The sequence below is a fragment of the Coloeus monedula genome (assembly GCF_965178545.1).
Source record: "Coloeus monedula genome assembly, chromosome: 8".
Lineage (NCBI taxonomy): Eukaryota > Metazoa > Chordata > Aves > Passeriformes > Corvidae > Coloeus > Coloeus monedula.
Genome location: NC_138788.1, coordinates 22,824,675 through 22,843,803, shown reverse-complemented (window position 1 = coordinate 22,843,803; position 19,129 = coordinate 22,824,675). Strand labels below are relative to the sequence as shown.

Below are 19,129 nucleotides of genomic sequence, written 5' to 3'. Positions count from 1 at the left end.
TGGTCCATCATTAGGGACCATGTCCCATGTGGAGCACATGACAAGTAGCACTGTAAGTAGCAGAAAGTTATTAATGAACAGATTATATAGTTAGGGTTCCTGTCAGCTTTATCCTCACAGCTTGTCTTGTGCATCTGCCTGTCCTATCTTTCTACTCTTTTAGTTGGGCTTTAAAATACCTATATGAGGACTGGGCACTACTAACTGTGTGACACAGGTAATAACAAGTGATAAATAACATGCAGCAGCAACTGAGGCTGTGGGTTTTACGAATGATACTAATTTCTGAGTTACCAAGCCTTCCCAAGTCTGTTTGCTTAGTGACTAAAGGCATGTTCTCTGCAGCTCAGTAAAATTGGTGGTGTCCATCTTGAGAAAGGGCTTTGTGGAAAGAACTGTTTGAATTTGACCTTTGTAGTTATCATGGATATCTGGTCAGCAAAGAATGAAATAGCCTCCTTGGGTTTTAGATCCTTTCACCCCTGTGAGATAGGGAAATGTAAAATGTAGGTGTCATTGAGGTTTGTAAGGGTCCCTGGAACTCTTTGGGATGACAGAGCAGTAGGTGTGTCAGAGGTCCATTACGATGCCAGGAAATGTTGCTACCTAGTCCTAAAAGACTACACTACAAATAAGGAAGGAGTAATTAATTAGAAAATTATATATTTAAATTAGACACTTTATTTGAAAGTAACATAAGAAAGTGATTTGGAACTGGAAAAATTTGCAAAAAAGGCATGGAAGTTTGAAGCTGGGAAGACTGGGTGTATGCTTTTATTCTGTAAATAAATTGGTGTTATGATTTTGGGCATGAGCATTACTGGACAGCTCTGACAGTTCATCAGGCTGAAAAATTTGAGTAAGGCAAGGTTCTCTAAGGTGCAGTCCCTTCTCTTAGTGTAGCCTGAGAAGTCAGAGGAGTGGGCACCTGCTGCAGCTCTGCCTGCAGGAGCAGGGGCTGCTACTGCTGTGCCCCAGCTATAACAGCTCTGGTCTGGCTTAGCAGAAGTGAACAGAAGTTTTAAGTGTACAGGGTTCTTCCTTGAATTAGCAAAATGGTGCGACTTGCAGTAGTCTGTTACATTTTTTTCAGTGGTTTTGTTGCACAAAATCCTGTTCCAGCCCATCTTTCCAGCATTACTGATTCAGCAGGTCTCCAGGCAAGCAGGGCTCTAGGTTACACTGAGGACCCAGCTCAGCGGAGCAGCCACAGGCACTGCGCGCTGGGGCAAAGTGTTGTTAATGGTTCCCAATGCTTATTTTAACAGTAGGTTTGGCTAACACAGGACAGCCTGAGAACAAGCCCTTGTTAGCCCTCAGCAGCAGGACAAGGCCAGGCACCAGACGCAGGGGGAAGCTGGGGCGCCCCGCCATTGACGTCAATGGCACTGGGGCCCGCCGGCCCGCAGGTAGCCGTGGGAAAGGCATCCCCGAGCGGGACTGCCTGTGCCCTGGCCCCTGGCAGCCTGGGCAGGGTGCCCAGCGGTGGCTGGCCTGCACCCCGTGATGGTGGAGGGGGAATTAGGCTTTGAGGGCTGTGAGGGTGCTGGCTGCTGAAGGTTCGGCATTGCGTCTGATTGTAAAAGCAGGCTGGTTTTTTGTTGAACAGCAGCTCTGAGATCATGAGTCAAAGGCCTGATTTGAAACTGCAGCCAGGCATGGGACTGTGCTTGGAGACTTTCTGTTCCTCCATTGAAGTGTTTGGGTTTGTTTGGGCCAGAAGTGTGCCTGGGGCTTGGCGCTGAGTTTCAGAGATCAGTCACAATGGAGAGTGCGGCAGGAGGTGTTTAGTTCACTTAATTGAGACTACCTGAGCCTCTGGTTTTAATTACTGTGAGAAGCAGCAGACTCGAACATCCCTGTCTTGCTCCCCACGGTAAAGCAAGTTCCCGAACACCAAAGCGTGAATCCATTAGCATCCCCTCCTGGGGCCGAACCTGCACAGCCGCCTCCCTGCACACGGAGGGAAGTGAGAGTGGTTAAAGAAAGAAATGGGCAGGTGAATGGGGGCTGTTGGCTGGGCTCGGCGAGGGGCTGCGCCCGGCCTCTCTCTGCAGAGCCGCCCCGCGCTCCCTCACCCGCCTCTTCCTCCGCAGCTCCTGGACCTCTTCATGGTGTGGGACTGGTCCACCTACCTGGCTGACTACGGGCAGGCCACCTCCAAGTACCTGCGGGTCAACCCCAGCACGGCCCTCACGCTCCTGGAGAAGTAAGTGCCGGGGCCGGAGCTGCAGGCGCGGGGATGCAAAGCAGCGCCGGAGCCGGAGCTGGAGCCGGAGCCGGAGCCGCCCTGCCAGGAGCGGCGGCGGCCGGAGCCCGCAGCGGGTCGGTGTCCCGGGGCCGAGAGCCGCGCGGGATGGCGGCGGGGCCGGGGCCGCGGGAGCAGCCAGCGGCTGCCCGAATCGCCGCTCTGGGGAAAGCGAACGCTGAGATTTGGCCGTGGTGAAGCCGGGGCGAGCGTTTTGGCCGGCCTGACGGGCGGGCTGGGAGGGCAGGGTGAGCAGGGCGCGTTACCGGCAGTCCGGTACCAACCTGCTTGTAAAAGCCGCATCGAAACACGTTGCGGTTTAAAGACGCTTTCTAACAGTGTTTTCTCTCCTCTCCTGCCTGCGATGAAAATGTCTTTTGCAGAGTTCACAGAGGGTACGTATCGCCTATATTGTTACAAAATATTGTTTCTGCAACTTGCTTAATTTCCCGAATTTCGTTTTTAAATCCTTTGGTATGGGAAATCGGAGATATAGATGCCCGTTATTGATGGTGAACAAAACTCACCCATTTGCCGAGTCTGAATTTGCCATGGAAGCAGATGATACTAACGGGTTTTCTGACTTGCTTCTCTCCTAAGGCAATTGGTAGGATCAGGGGTCCTGCTGAAGGGGTATTTGCTTAATACTTACAGGTTATTTGTGAAGTAATATTTGTTAAAGTGAGTTCTGCACTGCAGAAGTTTAATTTAAGAACACACAGTGAACAGGTTCTTATTAGCAGAAAGATCAAAAGAGGAACAGTAGTAAACCGATTTAAATAGTCGGATTTTTCCTTTTCAGATTATGTTTCTAATATGTTTGTCATTTGCTTTTTTATTTCTCTAGAATGAAAGACTCCAGCAAAAAGAACAACATTTTTGCTCAGTTCAGGAAGAATGACCGTGACAAGCAGAAGCTAATAGAGACTGTAGTAAAGCAACTTAGGAGTTTAGTGAATGGTATGTCCCAGCATACATAGGCCTCTTAAATTGACAGTATCTCATCACACCAAGAGGTGTTTCTTAGCCACTATTTCTAGTAAGCAAATAGTGATACCAGTTATGACTTTTGTTTGACTGAGAAAAGCAAAAATGCAGTAGATGGATTGTACATGGAGTCTTCAACAAAAAATTCTTTGTACGTATTTTTAATGGATCGACTACTATTTTGTATATTGTAAACAAATGGTGAAAAATGAGATTGTACAATAAAAACCAGCGCAATCATATTGTACATGGAACAGCTGAACTGTAAATATGTTATTTAAATATCTGCAGATATGGTGTCCAAAATTTTGCTCTGAGTAGGAATTATTTGAGAAATAATCCCTTAGTTGCTGTTTCCTGGTTGAATCCTAATTTAATGTTTTTAAGCATTGAGATACTTGTGTTTCAGATGCCACCTCTTGTTTTCCTGCATTAAATGTATATTAGCCTTAAAGTGATTGGACATAATTTTGTATTCCAGGTTTTGTAGTCTGGAGGTATGAAAAAGTCTTCTGATTTTTAGTACCTTTGAAAACTACCTGAGAACTAGACTTGATACCTATTTAGCATTAGGACTTATAGGCTTTGTTCTCCAAAAGGGTATAATCTTGAGGTTGTGAATGTAAAGAACCATTTGAGTTCTTTATAATGTGACGCTTTGTTTTGTTTCGTTTTGGTTTTGTTCCTCAGGGTTACTATTTCTGACTGTACTTTTGTAAGATCTCGGGTTCTTTATCCCAGGTTGCAGTAAGGAATAGGTTTGCCGCTGTTGGTTTTGTGCCGCATCTGTTTGTTAGTTTGCGCTTTCTCGCGCCAGCCCCATCCCAGCGATTAGCATTTTGTCCCACTACCAGTCTCTTTGCACTGTCCCCTCCTGGCTATTTTAGGCACTAAGAGAATGTCTAACAAATACAAACCAAATGGAACGTGTGAAAATAATGTATATTTTAGCTGTATTTTTAAGTTATTGACGGTCTAAATACAGTAATATAAACCTCACCCGTATTCCTGTTTAATTTCACACACCGAAACACACCTCGGAGCCGGTTTCGCGGGACCTGTGCAGGTCCCGACTCATTGGTGATTTACCGCGGGGAAGGCGGCCGGGGCTCCGCGGGGCCCCGACGGCGGGGTGCGGGCCGGGAGCACTGCAGGATCGCCTCGCCTGCCGCTGCAGGCCGGAAAGCCGGGGGCGGTGGGGCCTGCGGAGCGGGGCTGGGGTGCTCCCTGGTCGGGGGAGCCCGGCACGGAACTCGCTACCTGGGCAGGCTGGCCCGAGGGTGCGCCGGGAGCTCCCGGCGGGGCGGAGAGGGTACCGCGCTCCCAAAGGCGGCCGTCCCGCCTACGGCTGGTCGCCTCGAGGGGCTGGGCGGGGGCGGGAGCGGGGCCCGGGCCCCCAGCCCCGGGGGCTGCCCCACCGCGGCCCTGAGCCCCTCGGCTGGTGGCCCCGGCCCTCCCGCGCCAATTACCGCACTTGGCCGCGCTGCTTAAATATGCAGCGGATACGTCATCTCCGAAGGTGGATCGGGCGTAAGTGGCCAATATCTATATAAATGTGGCCGAGGGGCGAACCGGCAGCAGGAGGCGAGCGGGGCCGGGCGGGCAGCAGCCGGCAGGGCCCGTCGCGCAGCGCCCGGAGCCGAGTCGCGGGGCGCCGGCCCCCCGCGCCTGACAGCCGCCGCCCGCCCCGTCCCCGCCGCCGGAGGAGGATGCCGGCCGGGCTCTCCTGGCCAGAGGCGGCGGCGCTGGCGCTGCTGGCCCCGGCTCTGCTGGTCGCCCTGTGCCGGCACCTGTGGGCGCTGCGCTGGAGCCTCAGCCGGGACCGCTCCAGCGCCCTGCCCCTGCCCAAGGGCTCCATGGGCTGGCCCTTCTTCGGGGAGACTCTGCACTGGCTGCTCCAGGTAAGGCGCCGGGGGACGGGGCGGGGTGGGAAGGGGCTGGCGGGGCCACGGGCTGACCCGCAACTCGTCCCCAGGGCTCCCGCTTCCACAGCTCCCGGCGGGAGATGTACGGAAACGTCTTCAAGACCCATCTCCTGGGCCGGCCGGTGGTGCGGGTGACAGGCGCTGAGAACATCCGCAAGATCCTGCTGGGCGAGCACACGCTGGTCAGCACACAGTGGCCCCAAAGCACCCAGATCATCCTGGGCTCCCATACTCTGCTCAGCTCCATTGGTGACCTGCACCGCCAGCGCCGCAAGGTGAGCCTCGTGGCCACCCCAAGAGGGCACACAGCCCAGGTGGCACCTCGGGCCCAGGCCTGGGCCTCGGTGGCATGTGTGCTCCCACTGCTTTAACTACCTGCCTCTCTTCCCCCCTTCTCCTCTTAGATCCTGGCCAGAGTCTTCAGCCGTGCCGCCCTGGAGAGCTACCTGCCACGGATCCAGAAGGTTGTGAGCTGGGAGCTGCGGGGCTGGTGCATGGAGCCAGGCTCTATTGCAGTTTATTCCTCCACTAAAACCTTAACTTTCCGCATTGCAGCTCGGATTCTGCTGGGGCTCCACCTGGAGGAAAAGCAGTTCAAGGATCTGGCCAAAACTTTTGAACAGCTGGTGGAGAACCTCTTCTCCCTGCCCCTCAACATACCCTTCAGTGGGCTGCGCAAGGTACTGCCACCTGCACTGCTCCCTCTGCCCAGGGGCAGGGCCTGGGCCCTGGCAGCACAGACCCCCTGTCCCTAGGCCCACCAAGGGGCACTTCTGATGTACCAGGACATCTGCAATGTCCCATTCTAGGTCTCAGAGCTTGGTGTCTTACCTACCCCAGCCGTTTCCCCTTCTCTCTGCACTTCTCAGCTGCTCCCAGTTGGCTTTCAGCACCTCTGGGCGCTGGCTCCAGCTCGTTGTACAGCATGGGGCTCCTCTTCTCCCTCATCCCGTATGTTGCCTCTGGTGAGTCCATCATGTCTGGGCCTGTCCCATCTCATCCCACCTAGACTCATGTCAGCCCATGGCAGAGGGGTCTGTGGGCATAAGCACAAAGACAGATGGGCACAAAACACCTCAGGTTAGCATCCCTGTGCAAGTCAGGCAGGCTGAGGACTTAAGACCCTCTTATGGGTCCTCAGTCCCTTGTAGTCCAGCAGTACAGAGACGACCCAGGGAGAGGGACAGTCTTCTCTGCCTTTTCCAACCTGCAGTTTCTTCCCTGCTGCTCTGCCCCTCTTTGTCTGCCTCTCCACACTCCTGCTCCAGTTGTAGGTCCTGTGTACCATTCTTCCTCTCACATTCTTTCCTCCTCTGACTTTGGGTTGTCCACCCTTACCACAGCTTAAGTCTCCTGTTCATTTTATCCAGGTCTTCCCTCATTTCTTTTCCACTGTGAGCTCTGCCCCATTGGATCACCTTACCCAGCCAGTCCCAGCTCTCCCCCAGCCTCCCTGCTACTCTTCATCAAAGCTCTTGTTTCCCCTGTCCAGTTTCCCTTTGCAGGTTGTTACCAGTGTGAGCTTTCACCCCTCCTTCCCTATCCCTCCCTACTCCCTCTCAGGTCAGACAAAGCCTGTCTGGCCCCAGACCAACATCTTCAACTTGCCTTTAGGTCTCCTTGTCTTTCTCCTCGCTCCCTGCTGCGTTAACTTTGTCCAATCCTTCCCACCTCAAATCTAAGCCTCTGTTATCTTCTTCCCAACATCTGGTCATGGCCATTTTTAATTTCAAACTTCTGGTCCTTCTGACTTTTGCAAGAGACATTTTTAAAGAGAGTCGTACACTCTGTGACTCCATCCATCCCACTTTGCAAAGAGATTGCTGATCGCTTGACTTGCTGAGATCTTAAGTGAATGTTTTGCTGCACTGGAGTGCAGCACACCTGAAGATGAGCTGGCTGTGATTAATGTGTCTTTATCCACTATACCCTTGTAAAACCATTTGTGCCTTGCTGTCTGAAGTCAGTTTTATTAAGTTACTTTTTCTTGTCCCTTGGGATAAGCTTCTTTTGGACCTGACACAACTGTGGGTTTGCTCAGTGCAGATGACTGAACATGGTAGCATGGATTTACTGCTGTCTTTTCCTCCCAGGGAGTTTCTTGGGACTCTTTGCATTTGATTCACAACAGCAAGGCAACAGAATGTGCAACATTTCCCCCCAAACTGCTGCCTCTTACAAGGCTCTGGGTCTGGGCAACAGATTAAACAGTTCTTGCTGTTACAGGTCCTGGGATTAAGGATGCTACACTTGGGTTTCCCTGGTCTCTCTAGAGAGGGGGCAGGTCCTAAGGTTCTCCTCAGCTGTGTCTGCCTCTCGCAGGGAATCAAAGCACGGGACACGCTACATAAGTTTATGGAGAAAGCTATACAGGAGAAACTGCAGAGAAACAACCCAGAAGACCACAGCGATGCTCTGGATTTCATAATGAACAGTGCCAAGGAGCACGGCAAAGAACTCACCATGCAGGAGCTAAAGGTAAGGAGAACCTCTGCCTTGCAGTGCCCCTCCTGACTCGATGGCTGTTTGTGAGGCATGGGCTGAGGGCCAGGAGGAGGCTTGTATGGGGACCCACCACCACCTGCTGGCTCCTGCCCTTCTCTTACTCACATGAGGACACCAGCTCCTGCGCAAGCGAGGGAGCCTGCACTTGGCACACTCTTGTAGTCATGTGTCTCTTAAAGGGACCCCTTTAAAAGGGAATAAATGCCCCTTCTACCTTTCCTCTTCATGGGCACCAGCCTTCAGCCTGATGTAGGATACTGGTAGGGTTATGTGGCTGCATTAAGGCTCTGCACGTCTGTGCAGTCAGTAACCTCCAGGACACTCTCTTGGAAATACTTAGAGCTACTTGTGTGCTCCTCAAATACAGCCCAGCACCCAGCCTAGGGCAGGGTGTAGATCATGTCACTGGAGTGCTCAGGGCTGTGAGCCCAGAAATCTCTGAGATCATAAATCATAATGGGTCTAGGGATGGAACGATGGATTCCAGGTCATTCCCTATCACCTCCTCATTAATCAGATCATGTAGCTTGTGGATTGCCATGGTGGAATATGATGTATGACAGTGTCTTAGGGATGAACCCAGTAGTCCTTACTGAACCAAAACCACCAAGGGAATGTGAAGAGTATTTTGCCAAAGATCTTGGGAAAAAATTGTCATTAGTACTGCATCATTCATAGTTCCAGCTCACTTGGTATCAGTGAATGATAGATGACACTGCATTTATATAACAAGTTTTGAAGCAGTTTTGCATGGATACAGCAGCTGGATATGGTTTTAAAGTATCTTAACATAGTTTAAAGGTAGTTTTACTGTTCGTTTAAGCATTTCAGGAAAACTATCCAAAGACTAATGTTTTATAAATATTTTGTAAAAATGCAGTCTCTAAATCTAAAATATTTGAAAAACTTTGAGCAACTAGTAGATATAATTAGAATCAGTATATATTCCTAAACAAATGTTATTATATTATTTATTATTTGTGTTACTATAATGTAATTTTTACAAATAATTGACAGATTCAAAATGTGATTAAGATTAATTAATCTCTCTTAGTATTCACATGAATATTGCTCAAGAATAATTTCACAATCTCTCATCATGTCCCTAGCTTTGACCACAAATAGAATAAGGGATATTAAATGTAACATGGACTGTGTGACATCACAGCAACCTTGGGCCAGCTGATTCAAATTATAATATGTTCATATGCTGTACCTTTCTGTACCTTCATGGTTAGAAAATCTCTGTATTTAACAAAATTACTTGAAAACTGAACTGCCTATGCTTGCAATTATGGGAATATTCTCCACTCTAATAAAACCATAGCAGAGCTCTCATTTAATGAAATGGTGTAATTGGATAAAAAGTCCAAATCTGTCTCAGAATTTTGGATATATCTGTCTTTGAGAGACCTTTCAGACACTGTCACACACTAGTTACTAATCTGCTTTTTGTTCAAATGGTCTGGAAAGACAGTTTTCCCAGAAATTTTCCTAAATACACTGTGATTTGTACTGCTGCCATGAACTTACCAGGACCCTTGAAATGTAAAGGTCATTAAAAAGATACTGCTTTGCCGAAAATACTGTTTTAAAATATTTAAAACCTTGAAAAGAGTAAAAAAACCCCATCCTGCATAATAATGCTGTATAATATATGTGTATATATGTATATTATATACATATATTATAAATATGCGTATATATGTATATTATATATGTATAATATATAGTAACACTGGCTGGATGTAATGCTGCCTGTTCTGCCTCCCAGGACAGGGAGCTGGGCTGTAGCACAGGGACAGTACTGGTGAAGCTTGGGAATATCCTGTGTTCCAGTCACTGTTTCTGTTGGCCTTGGAGAAGCAGGGAGGGAAAGTTGTGACAGCAGCTGTGACACAACTTCTGCAGCAGCACTGTCAGAGGTTGATGCAAAGAGCATAAGGGCTGTTATTTCAAACCTAAGAGCTTGCCCTAAATTCCTTGCATGCTATTGAAATGTCTTGGGGTTTAATTGCATGTGATGGAATGGAGAGGTTTCTTTTCATCTGGGCCTGCTACCTTGTGAATGTAAAAATTCCTGCTAATGCCTGCAGGAGGTGTGATAGGGGTTGACAGGAATCTGTTGTTCCAGGGGTCTTATTTCAGCTGAAAGATGCCCTTGAGAGCTGCACTTTGGCAAAAGCATCTAGTCCAGTCAATATGTGGCACTAGGGATGGTAGCAAAGAGTCATCTTTGTTACAGTATCCTTAAATTTATCAGACTTGAATTCAAGACTTCAATTCAAGACCTTCAGTCTTCAAGTGTTTTTCTCGGTGTTTGTGGCTTCACCTCTCTAGAATTGATTGTATCAGAACAATTTAAAGTCCAGACCCAGTCATGTGAAAGGACTCTGTGTCCCTGGGGGATTTTGGTCCTCTTTGCCCCTGGGCTGGGGCAATAGTGCTCTGTAGTACCAGTCAGGTCCCAACCCTCCCAGGGGTGCAGCTCCTGGTACTCCTCCCTTCTTCTCCCTGGCTTTTGTCTCAGCCTCTGGCCTCAGCACTCCCAGCCTTGTGCTGTGGAGCCACTGGCACCTTCAGATGGTGCTGTAGGTTTGAGCATTACATTTGCTGTCAGAGATGTGACAGGCCATGAACCAGCTCTGGGCAACCCTTAACTTTTGGAAAACCATTTGGAAAAGTTGATCAGAGGGTACTGTAAACAGAAACCTGGCATGTGCTGTGCCGTATAGACCCTGCAGACAGTTCCACAGAGGCTGGGAGGCTGCAAAGGGACCCCTGAACTTGGATAAGGCACATATTACAGATTTGAGTGTGCTGTGGTCCATGTATCTGGGCTGGTTAACTTCCTAACTGGTTGTGGATACATCTGCTTGTCGGAACACTGCTGTGCTTCAGATCGTACAGCTTGAAAAGCGAGCAAGTCCTTTGCCTGGTGTGTGCTCCCTGCTGGCTACAGCACTTCCCAGGCTGACCTGCGCTAGCAGAGAGGCCTTTATGCTTGAATCCCCTCCCAGATAAGATAAATCATAACTGGAGATGGATCAAATGCAACCCATTTTAGCTGCCAGCACATTTTTTGTGCATAAATTTGTGCATAAGATTTTTGTGCATAAACACAGCCATATCCACTGCCTGGGCAGAAAAGTAAAAGCTGGAAGCAAAGGGGAATTGGCAGATGAAGATAAAAAGCAATAATGCTTGAAATGGACTTCACTCAACATGCTATAATTCACGTTAAAATGCTGCTCTAAAACAGGTAAATATTTTGCGGAAAGCTCGGAAGAGCTGGATTGGAGGTGATGTGTACTCATCCCAGCTGTGGTTCTGCATCAGTCACTTGGCAAGTGGATGTCCAGTTCATACAGAAATGCTTTAGTCCCTACCAACCCAGGATGGGTGCAGGTTTGGGGAGAGCAGAGTGGGGGCCCTCTGCACAGTAGCAAAACCTGCAAAAGGTGAGAACAGTCTGAAACACAATCACTTTAAAATGTTATTCAAACTTGTCATTTTCATTCCTCTCCCAGGAATCAGCAATTGAGCTCATATTTGCTGCTTTTTTCACCACGGCTAGTGCTAGCACCTCTCTGATCCTCCTGCTACTGAAGCACCCCTCAGTGATTGAAAAAATAAGGCAGGAGCTGATGTCCCATGAGTTGTACCATCAATGTGAGTGCTGCCCTGCAGGATCCTGCCTGGACACCCTGACTGTCCAGAGCAGACACAGAGAGAAACCACTTTTCCACTCCATGGCCAAAGATGTTCACAAGGACCAGAGCCAGCCCCCAGCCCCATTGGAGGAAGATTCCCTCCAGCCCAGTGCCCTGATGGAGCCCACTGTTCCCCAGAGCAACCCCTGCACTGGCCCCCAGCTCCCGGCGCAAAAAGGGCAAAGCTGTCACTGCACCTCAGACATCAGCCTGGAGAAGCTGAGCCGCCTGCGCTACCTGGACTGTGTGATTAAGGAGGTGCTGCGGGTGCTGCCCCCAGTCTCCGGAGGCTACAGGACGGCACTGCAGACTTTTGAGCTCGATGTAAGTAAGTGCCTTGCACTCTGGCAGGCTGCTAGAGAGCTGGTGCCTGCAGTTGTGTGCAAGCACCCTGTGTCCAGCACAGTGGTGGGACTTGGCAGTGTACCTTAAGGGGAAGTGTCACCCAGCAACCTCTGTGGGTCCCAGCTGGGCTGGGGAGAAAAGGAACTGCAGAGCAGGTGGGCAGTGCAGTGGGGCTGTCCCCAGGCACCCTCTGCTCACCCTCCAGCAGCACAGGTATGTAACAGTCCTCTCCTCCCTCTTCTCTCCCCTCCCCAGGGCTACCAGATCCCCAAAGGCTGGAGCGTCATGTACAGCATCCGTGACACGCATGAGACAGCTGCTGTCTACCAGACCCCCCCCAGCAGCTTTGACCCAGACCGCTTCGGTGCCAGCCGGCCAGAGGCTGCAGGCCGCTTCCACTACATTCCCTTTGGCGGCGGGGCACGGAGCTGCATCGGGAAGGAGCTGGCACAGGCCATCCTCAAGCTGCTGGCCATTGAGCTGGTCAGCACGGCCCGCTGGGAGCTGGCCACCCCTGGCTACCCCACCATGCAGACCGTGCCCATCGTGCACCCTGTCAATGATGGGCTGCAGCTCTACTTCCACCCCTTGCAGCCCCTCCATGGCCATGAGGCCTGAGCCAGGGGTACGCTGCTCCCCTCAGCCCTGGAGCCGATGCCCCTCCACAGCTGCTGGGAGCAGGTCTCTGCTGCCCCAGGCTGAGTGTGCTACTGGGTCACTGCAGAACAAACCCCAGAGGTCTTTCTTTTTTTCCCGTCCTGGTGTACAGGCTGGTAGGGTGTGCAGCATCCTGGAGTAGGGTGTCCTGCAGAGTCCCACTCCTGAGCACTGGGGTGAACCTCAGACCCAGACTGGGGGCAAAACCCACTGAAGCTGCTGGCAGGGTGTATATACCATGGGGGCTCAGTCAGGCCCTGCCCCATACAGGCCCCCATCTACCAGGGATGGGGAGCAAAACTCCCAGACCCACAGCTAGGGCTCCCAGGGTTATCTCCTGTAGGTGTGTTATAGGAGAGGCAGGACAAACCTCCTGCACATTGTAGCTTTTTAGATGCAAAAAGAGGGAAAGTAGGGGGGCTCTGCAGGAAAATACAACCCAGAGCTGCCCGATCTACGGCATCAACTCTAGCTAGAATAATAGGGTGTAAAGTGGTTTTTATTGTAAATATTTAATCTCATTCATGCACTTCCCATTAGAGCTGGCACAAACGTAACTCTCATTCACTCACTAGTAGTAGCTGTGCATGTTGTGCTTGAGCACTGGGCTGCTGCTTGGGGTCTGCCATGAAGCCCCCTCTGGGGTTCCCCCAGGATATGCTCCCCAGCCACAGCCTGCTCATGGGATTGGACAGAAGCAGGGGAGCAAATGTCTAGAAAGCAGACGTTTATGAATATGTCTGATTTGTGGTAGAAAGTCCCTTGTTCCTGATGATGCTGTTCACATTGTGGAGGGGATATTTTCAAGGTGACACAGGCCCTGTGGTAGCTGGCTGGCTGGCCAGACTGACTGTGTCACCTCTGTCAGCCCAGCTCTGCCAGGCAAAGTGTCAGGACAGCAACTCCATGGGTCTATCCAGGGGGTGGTACCTGAGGCTAAATTTGGATGCTGAGGGCACCCTTTTATGTGGCTTTTGAGTACTCCCACGGGATATTTCTCTCCCATGAAAATAAAATGAAGTGAGTCCTGTTGTTTGTGTACTGAGAACAGAGCAGGGCCCAGGTCCTTGATCCACAACAATGTGTTTTCTTTCAGCTTTACTTCTACTCCCCACTGTCATGCATCCTGTGTGAATGCAGTGGGAAAATAATCCTCCTTGTCCCTACAGAGCATGCCATGCCTGGTGGTTTCGTGTGCTCTATGTGAAGAACCAGCTTGACCTGTAAGGGCCAAAACATGGCACAAAGACGGTGTCCCTTTGGAAAGGCTCTGGGGAGCTCTCCAGTCTCCTGAAACTCTGTCATCATCCTGCTTCAGTGTTACAGATGACCTTGCCCTGGCCAATCCCCCTTGCCTGTCCGTGTTGGGGCACTGCAGCGGGGCGTGTGCTGACGTTAGCTGTCAGAGGGCTGTGCAGTGACCACCATGCTACCTCGGGCAGAAACCTGGCTCCCAAATGTGACAGGTCAAATCTGGAAGAGGTTGAACGGCAGGGCTGAGATTAAGTGCTATTGGCAAGTCGACTCTGTAGTGAACCAGAGCCTCTGGCCCTCCTGACCTTGTCCTGAAAGGTGAGTCTTTTTGCCTATCAGAGGTGAAATCAGTAGATGGTGGCTGCAAGTGGCAATGACTAACTTTAATTAGCAGGAGCTACTGGCTGGCTGAGACCGCAAGCGATTCAGGGTCTCACCGCGGGCAGGGCTTGGGCAGGGCTGGGTCTACAGCGTCCAGCACCCGGTGCAGGAAGGTTGGGGCTCCTCCAGCAGTGCACTTAAAAATTGCCCTGACTGCTAACGAGCCCGCTGAAAAATGTAACATGAATCTAGTTTAAAAAAAAAAAAATTAAAAAAAAAGAAAAAAAGAAACGGATAAACTGATTTTGTTTTCAGATAAACACAAGCATTTACAAATGAAGTGTAATAATTGTTGCTTGTAATCAAAGTTTGTTCATATTAGGCTGTTAATTTCTTGACCCCCTTCCAAGATGTTTTTAATTATCCCTTTCACTCTTTACCATTTGATTTCTTTTCAAGCCGATGGCTGGGGAATACACAGCTGGGGAGATAATAAAGCCTTCCTGTGGCAATTATCGGTGCTCAGGCCACCGTATCTCGTTATTTTGATAGACAGTGAACTTGGCGCGGTTGCCGGCCGGGTTCACGCAGATGTCACGGTCCGTGCTGTAGGTCACAAGCAGGTCAGCGCCCGGCAAGAGGAGAGCGCCGGGTCAGGGCGCGGCCGCCGCTCCCGGCCAGCGCCGGCCGGGCCCGCCGCGAACCCCGAGGGGCTACCGCCTCCGGGGCCTGGAGAGTACCCTCCGGGGGGGTTCCCTCCTGGGCAAGGGGCTGCGGAGGCGGGCAGCCCCGCTTCGGCAAGGCATCGTAAGAGGAGGGCGGGTCTCGTGTGATGCGTTGATTGTTAGAAAAATAATAATTAAAAGTGACATCTCTCTCCCCTACACAGACACTCACACACAAAACTTCCAGCGTTTATTGAGCTTGTCTGGGAACAAGAAAGCAAAAGTAACAGGGAGGGAAGAGATAATAACCGTAAAGAAAAAAAAGTGTATTGGCGGCAGCTGTGGCCGGCGGAGAGCTCCACGGCCCCGCAGCCGCCGTCCGCGCCGGGCGCCCCTTCCCCAGCGGCCGGCGGCTCCTCCGCCGGTACCCAGCAGCAACCCCATCCAGCGCAGCCCTCCCGCAGCCCCGCTCCCACCGCGCTCCTCCTGCCCGGAGCCGCCGCTGACGCCCGGAGCGCAGCGCCGGTGCCCGCCCGCCGGTGCCAGCACGGAGCCCCTCTGCGCCGCGGCTGCAGGCGACGTGCCCCGCCGTGCCAAGCGCATCTTCCCGACCGCGGCAGCCCCGACGGGATGCCGAAGAGCCTCAGGAGAGGGCGGGCAGTGGATCCCGGGGAGAGGAGCTGGGCACGGCGGGTCTGGTGTTTCCTTTCCGCGCTCACCTCCTTTTCCCTCGGTGACCTGCGCTTGAACCTGCATCGGGAGGCTAAGACGGACTGCTGCCGGGGGCTCCTTCCTCCGTGCCCGGCAGAAATACAAGCCGTGCCTTTCGAGGTGAACCAGGGGACAGCGGAGGCTCCTCCGCCGACACGCCAGCACAGCTGCAGCTCTGCTCAGGGGGTCTCCGGGCAGCCCCAGCACGGGGGACCGTCCGCTCTGGCCGCCTCACGGTTCCGGCCCGGCGTCTCCCGGGTCCGGCCTCTACCTCGCCGTTCCCAGCCGACGACGGCGGCGGGCGGGCGAAGGAACTCCGCAGAGCGCATCGGCGCCGGGCGGTAGCGCCCCGGGGTAGGTGTCGCCGGGCCGCCGGGTGCCGGCTCGGGAATTTCTCGGGGCGACCGCTGGTCTCTAACGAGCATCGGCGATAAATCCGAGGAGGAGGAGGCGGTGGCGGCCGACCACCGGCTGTCAGCTGTCGGCGGCGTCCCGCAGCCCACTCGCCGAGCGCGGTGCAGGGTCAGCGAGCCCGGGGCTCCTGCCGCCGCCCCTGACAGCACCTTTCCTTCCCCGGCAGCGGTCTGTGGTGGACAGGATGCACTACGCAAAGCAAATAGTTAAAGATTTCGGGGGGAGGAGTCAGGCCACAATCCGCAATTAAGGATGAACTTTGGGTGAACTAATTTATCGGACCAAGGTAGGGGTGGGCAGCAACCTGGGAAGGGTATAAAAGGCGGCCCGCGGCGAGACCGGCCCGCGTACTCAGAGCTCCCGGGGGGCCGGGTCGGAGTCGCTCCCCAGTCATGGGCTTCTCCGCCCTAGTCGCCAGCGCCCTGTGCACCTTCCTGCTGCCCCTGCTACTCTTTCTGGCTGCCGTCAAGCTCTGGGACCTGTACTGCGTGAGCAGCCGCGACCCCAGCTGCCCGCTCCCGCTGCCCCCGGGCACCATGGGGCTCCCCTTCTTCGGGGAGACGCTGCAGCTGGTGCTGCAGGTAAGGCGAGGCGATGGCGCGGGGATTGGAGAGGCGCCCCGGCTGCTCCTCTGGCTGCAGGGGAGGGAGATGAGCGGCAACTTTGACAGGCTCCCGTGCCCAGGTGGGAAAGGCTCTCCCTGCCTCTTCCTCTTTTCCTTTCTAAAATTTCCTTTATCATTTCCCCCCTCTCATCCCCTGTCCAGAGGCGGAAATTCCTGCAGATGAAGCGCAGAAAATACGGCTTCATCTACAAGACTCACCTCTTCGGGCGGCCCACGGTACGAGTGATGGGCGCCGAGAACGTGCGGCACATCCTGCTGGGCGAGCACCGGCTCGTCTCCGTGCAGTGGCCCGCCTCGGTGCGGACCATCCTGGGCTCGGGTTGCCTCTCCAACCTCCACAACGGGCAGCACAAGCACCGCAAAAAGGTACGGCCCGACGGTGGGCGGGGAGCGGGCGCGGTCGCCCCGGGCTCGGCGGCTGAGCCTCTGTCCCATTCCTCCTCGTCCCCCTGAGCAGGTGATCATGCGTGCCTTCTCCCGGGACGCCCTGCAGCACTACGTGCCCGTCATCCAGGAGGAGGTGAGCGCCTGCCTGGAGCGGTGGCTGGGCGCCGCCGGGCCCTGCCTGCTCGTGTACCCCGAGGTGAAGCGCCTCATGTTTCGCATTGCCATGAGAATCCTGCTGGGCTTCCAGCCCCGCCAGGCCAGCCCCGACGGCGAGCAGCAGCTGGTGGAGGCCTTCGAGGAGATGATCCGCAACCTCTTCTCCCTGCCCATCGATGTGCCGTTCAGTGGGCTCTACCGGGTAAGGCTCACGGCGGGCCAGGAGGAGAGAGGTGCCCCTGCCGCCAGGGCAGGGGAGAATCGGGGGGAAGGGATGGCAGTACAGCCTGAGACCCACACTGCTCTCCCTGCTGCTTGGTCAGGGCTTGCGGGCACGCAACATCATCCACGCCAAGATCGAGGAGAACATCCGTGCCAAGATGGCCCGCAAGGAGCCTGAGGGCGGCTACAAGGATGCACTGCAGCTGCTGATGGAACACACACAGGGTAACGGGGAGCAGCTCAACATGCAGGTAAGGTTCCCCAGGACTGGAGTCACCCCTTTCCCCCAGCCCCTCTGAGAGCATCACACTTGTGGGGACAAATGGAGAGAGCAGGAGGTGCTCCCTCTCCCCACAAAATAAACCAGCTTGTTCTGAGTACTAGGGTACAGAGGCTGCATTCAGGCTGTTGGTTGGGGAGACATGTCCATCGGGAGCATAAGCCCCTCCAACCACCCCCATTCTGGCCCCTGGGTGTCTGCTCCAGTTTGGGAACAATGTACAGCATTGCAGTGGTAGAGTGGGCCTGGTAGAGATACTGCGTTCAGGGCCTGGTTTATTCCTCTTCTATCCTTTGTGTAAGGAGCTGAAGGAGTCTGCCACAGAGCTGCTGTTTGGGGGCCATGAGACCACTGCTAGTGCTGCCACATCGCTGATTGCCTTCCTAGGGCTCCACCATGAAGTCTTGCAGAAAGTGAGGAAAGAACTGCAGGTGAAGGTGTGTCTTCCTCAGAGCCATTTCACAGGAGGGGGTAGTGGGAGGAAGGTACCTCCAGGACAGGTATCCCAGACAGGGCTCCCTTTGACCCAGGTGGTGCCCTCCTTTTAGGGGTGACAGGAAAATACCACTTGGTGAGGGGCAGCTGCTTTGCAGTGCCAGGAGCTCTGGCTGGCTGCTTCATGAATGTCATGGCAGCATTTTCCTTTCTAGGGGTTACTGTGCAGTTCCAGCCATGAGAAGCAGCTGGACATGGAGGTCTTGGAGCAGCTGAAGTACACGGGCTGTGTCATCAAAGAGACCCTCAGGCTGAGCCCGCCTGTTCCTGGAGGATTTCGAATTGCACTCAAGACCCTTGAGCTAAATGTAAGCAAGGTTTGGGCACAATTCCTCAGAGCAGCTGTGAAGTATTTTGTGGTCATGTAGCCTGTCTGCCTTAGAGTGACGTGCAGGAAGCCAGGAGGGGAGGTGGGGTGCACTGATGTGTCCTGTGCTGTCACTTCACGTTATTTAACACAGCAAGGTGTTCCACATCTCCTTTCTCTTCTTCTTATAGGGTTACCAGATCCCTAAAGGTTGGAATGTTATTTACAGTATCTGTGATACACATGATGTGGCAGATCTCTTTACCAACAAGGAGGAATTTAACCCAGATCGCTTCATGTCTCCATCTCCAGAGGATTCCTCTAGGTTCAGTTTCATTCCTTTTGGTGGGGGCTTGAGGAGCTGCGTGGGCAAAGAGTTTGCAAAAGTCCTCCTAAAAATATTTACAGTGGAGTTGGCTCGGAGCTGTGACTGGCAGCTGCTGAATGGACCTCCTACAATGAAAACGGGCCCCATAGTGTACCCTGTGGACAATCTGCCTACCAAATTCATAGGTTTCAGCGGCCAAATCTGAGAGCTCAACACTCGCCTCTGACTGGATTTCTATATAGCATTGAATATGTACATAGTAACTTTTTATAGTAACAAAGGCCTTTAAATATTTAAAACTTGTAAATGTACAATAGTAATTTATGTCTTCTAAATATTTCAAGAGGCTATGATATTTTTTCCCCCAAGCACTACAATTATGGGTCTCTGATTCATAATTAGATAATGTTATTTCTATAGAAATAAGTTTTCCCCTATTTAAAAATATCATTGAAAGGTGGCTAGCTAAGCATTTGAAGACATTTTGGGATGGTGTGTGTATTAAGAAATATTCAAAAAGCATTCAAAACAATGCTACTTATCATTCATACAAAGCATTCAAAACTAGCTACTTATCCAAATTA

At 52.5% G+C, this 19,129-nt stretch overlaps 3 protein-coding genes across 4 annotated transcripts in view; all 3 read left to right on the top strand.

The window, feature by feature from the left end:
* The window catches only part of EXOC6 (exocyst complex component 6), an 86,560-nt gene extending 82,326 nt beyond the window's left edge, over positions 1-4,234 (top strand). Inside the window, exons 22-24 of one of the 2 annotated variants that reach the window (XM_082286561.1) lie at positions 2,097-2,209; positions 2,632-2,643; positions 3,096-4,234. In XM_082286561.1, coding sequence (XP_082142687.1) covers positions 2,097-2,209; positions 2,632-2,643; positions 3,096-3,228 — 258 coding nt within the window. In that variant the 3' untranslated portion in view covers positions 3,229-4,234. Of the gene's footprint in view, positions 1-2,096; positions 2,430-2,631; positions 2,644-3,095 lie in introns of those variants that run through there. The other variant, XM_082286559.1, reaches the window with a different exon arrangement.
* Positions 4,235-4,944: 710 nt separating this feature from the next.
* CYP26C1 (cytochrome P450 family 26 subfamily C member 1) lies at positions 4,945-12,341 on the top strand (the record flags this gene model as incomplete). Its single annotated transcript, XM_082286628.1, has 6 exons — positions 4,945-5,136; positions 5,211-5,435; positions 5,565-5,840; positions 7,483-7,638; positions 11,196-11,702; positions 11,979-12,341. The coding sequence occupies 6 exons, from the start codon at positions 4,945-4,947 to the stop codon at positions 12,339-12,341; spliced, it is 1,719 nt and encodes a 572-aa protein (XP_082142754.1).
* A 3,796-nt stretch (positions 12,342-16,137) lies between these two features.
* On the top strand, positions 16,138-18,750 carry CYP26A1 (cytochrome P450 family 26 subfamily A member 1; the record flags this gene model as incomplete). Its single annotated transcript, XM_082286341.1, has 7 exons — positions 16,138-16,326; positions 16,512-16,736; positions 16,828-17,115; positions 17,237-17,386; positions 17,718-17,852; positions 18,066-18,218; positions 18,409-18,750. 7 exons carry the CDS (start codon positions 16,138-16,140, stop codon positions 18,748-18,750), a joined length of 1,482 nt encoding a protein of 493 aa, XP_082142467.1.
* Between the last annotated feature and the right edge of the window lie 379 nt (positions 18,751-19,129).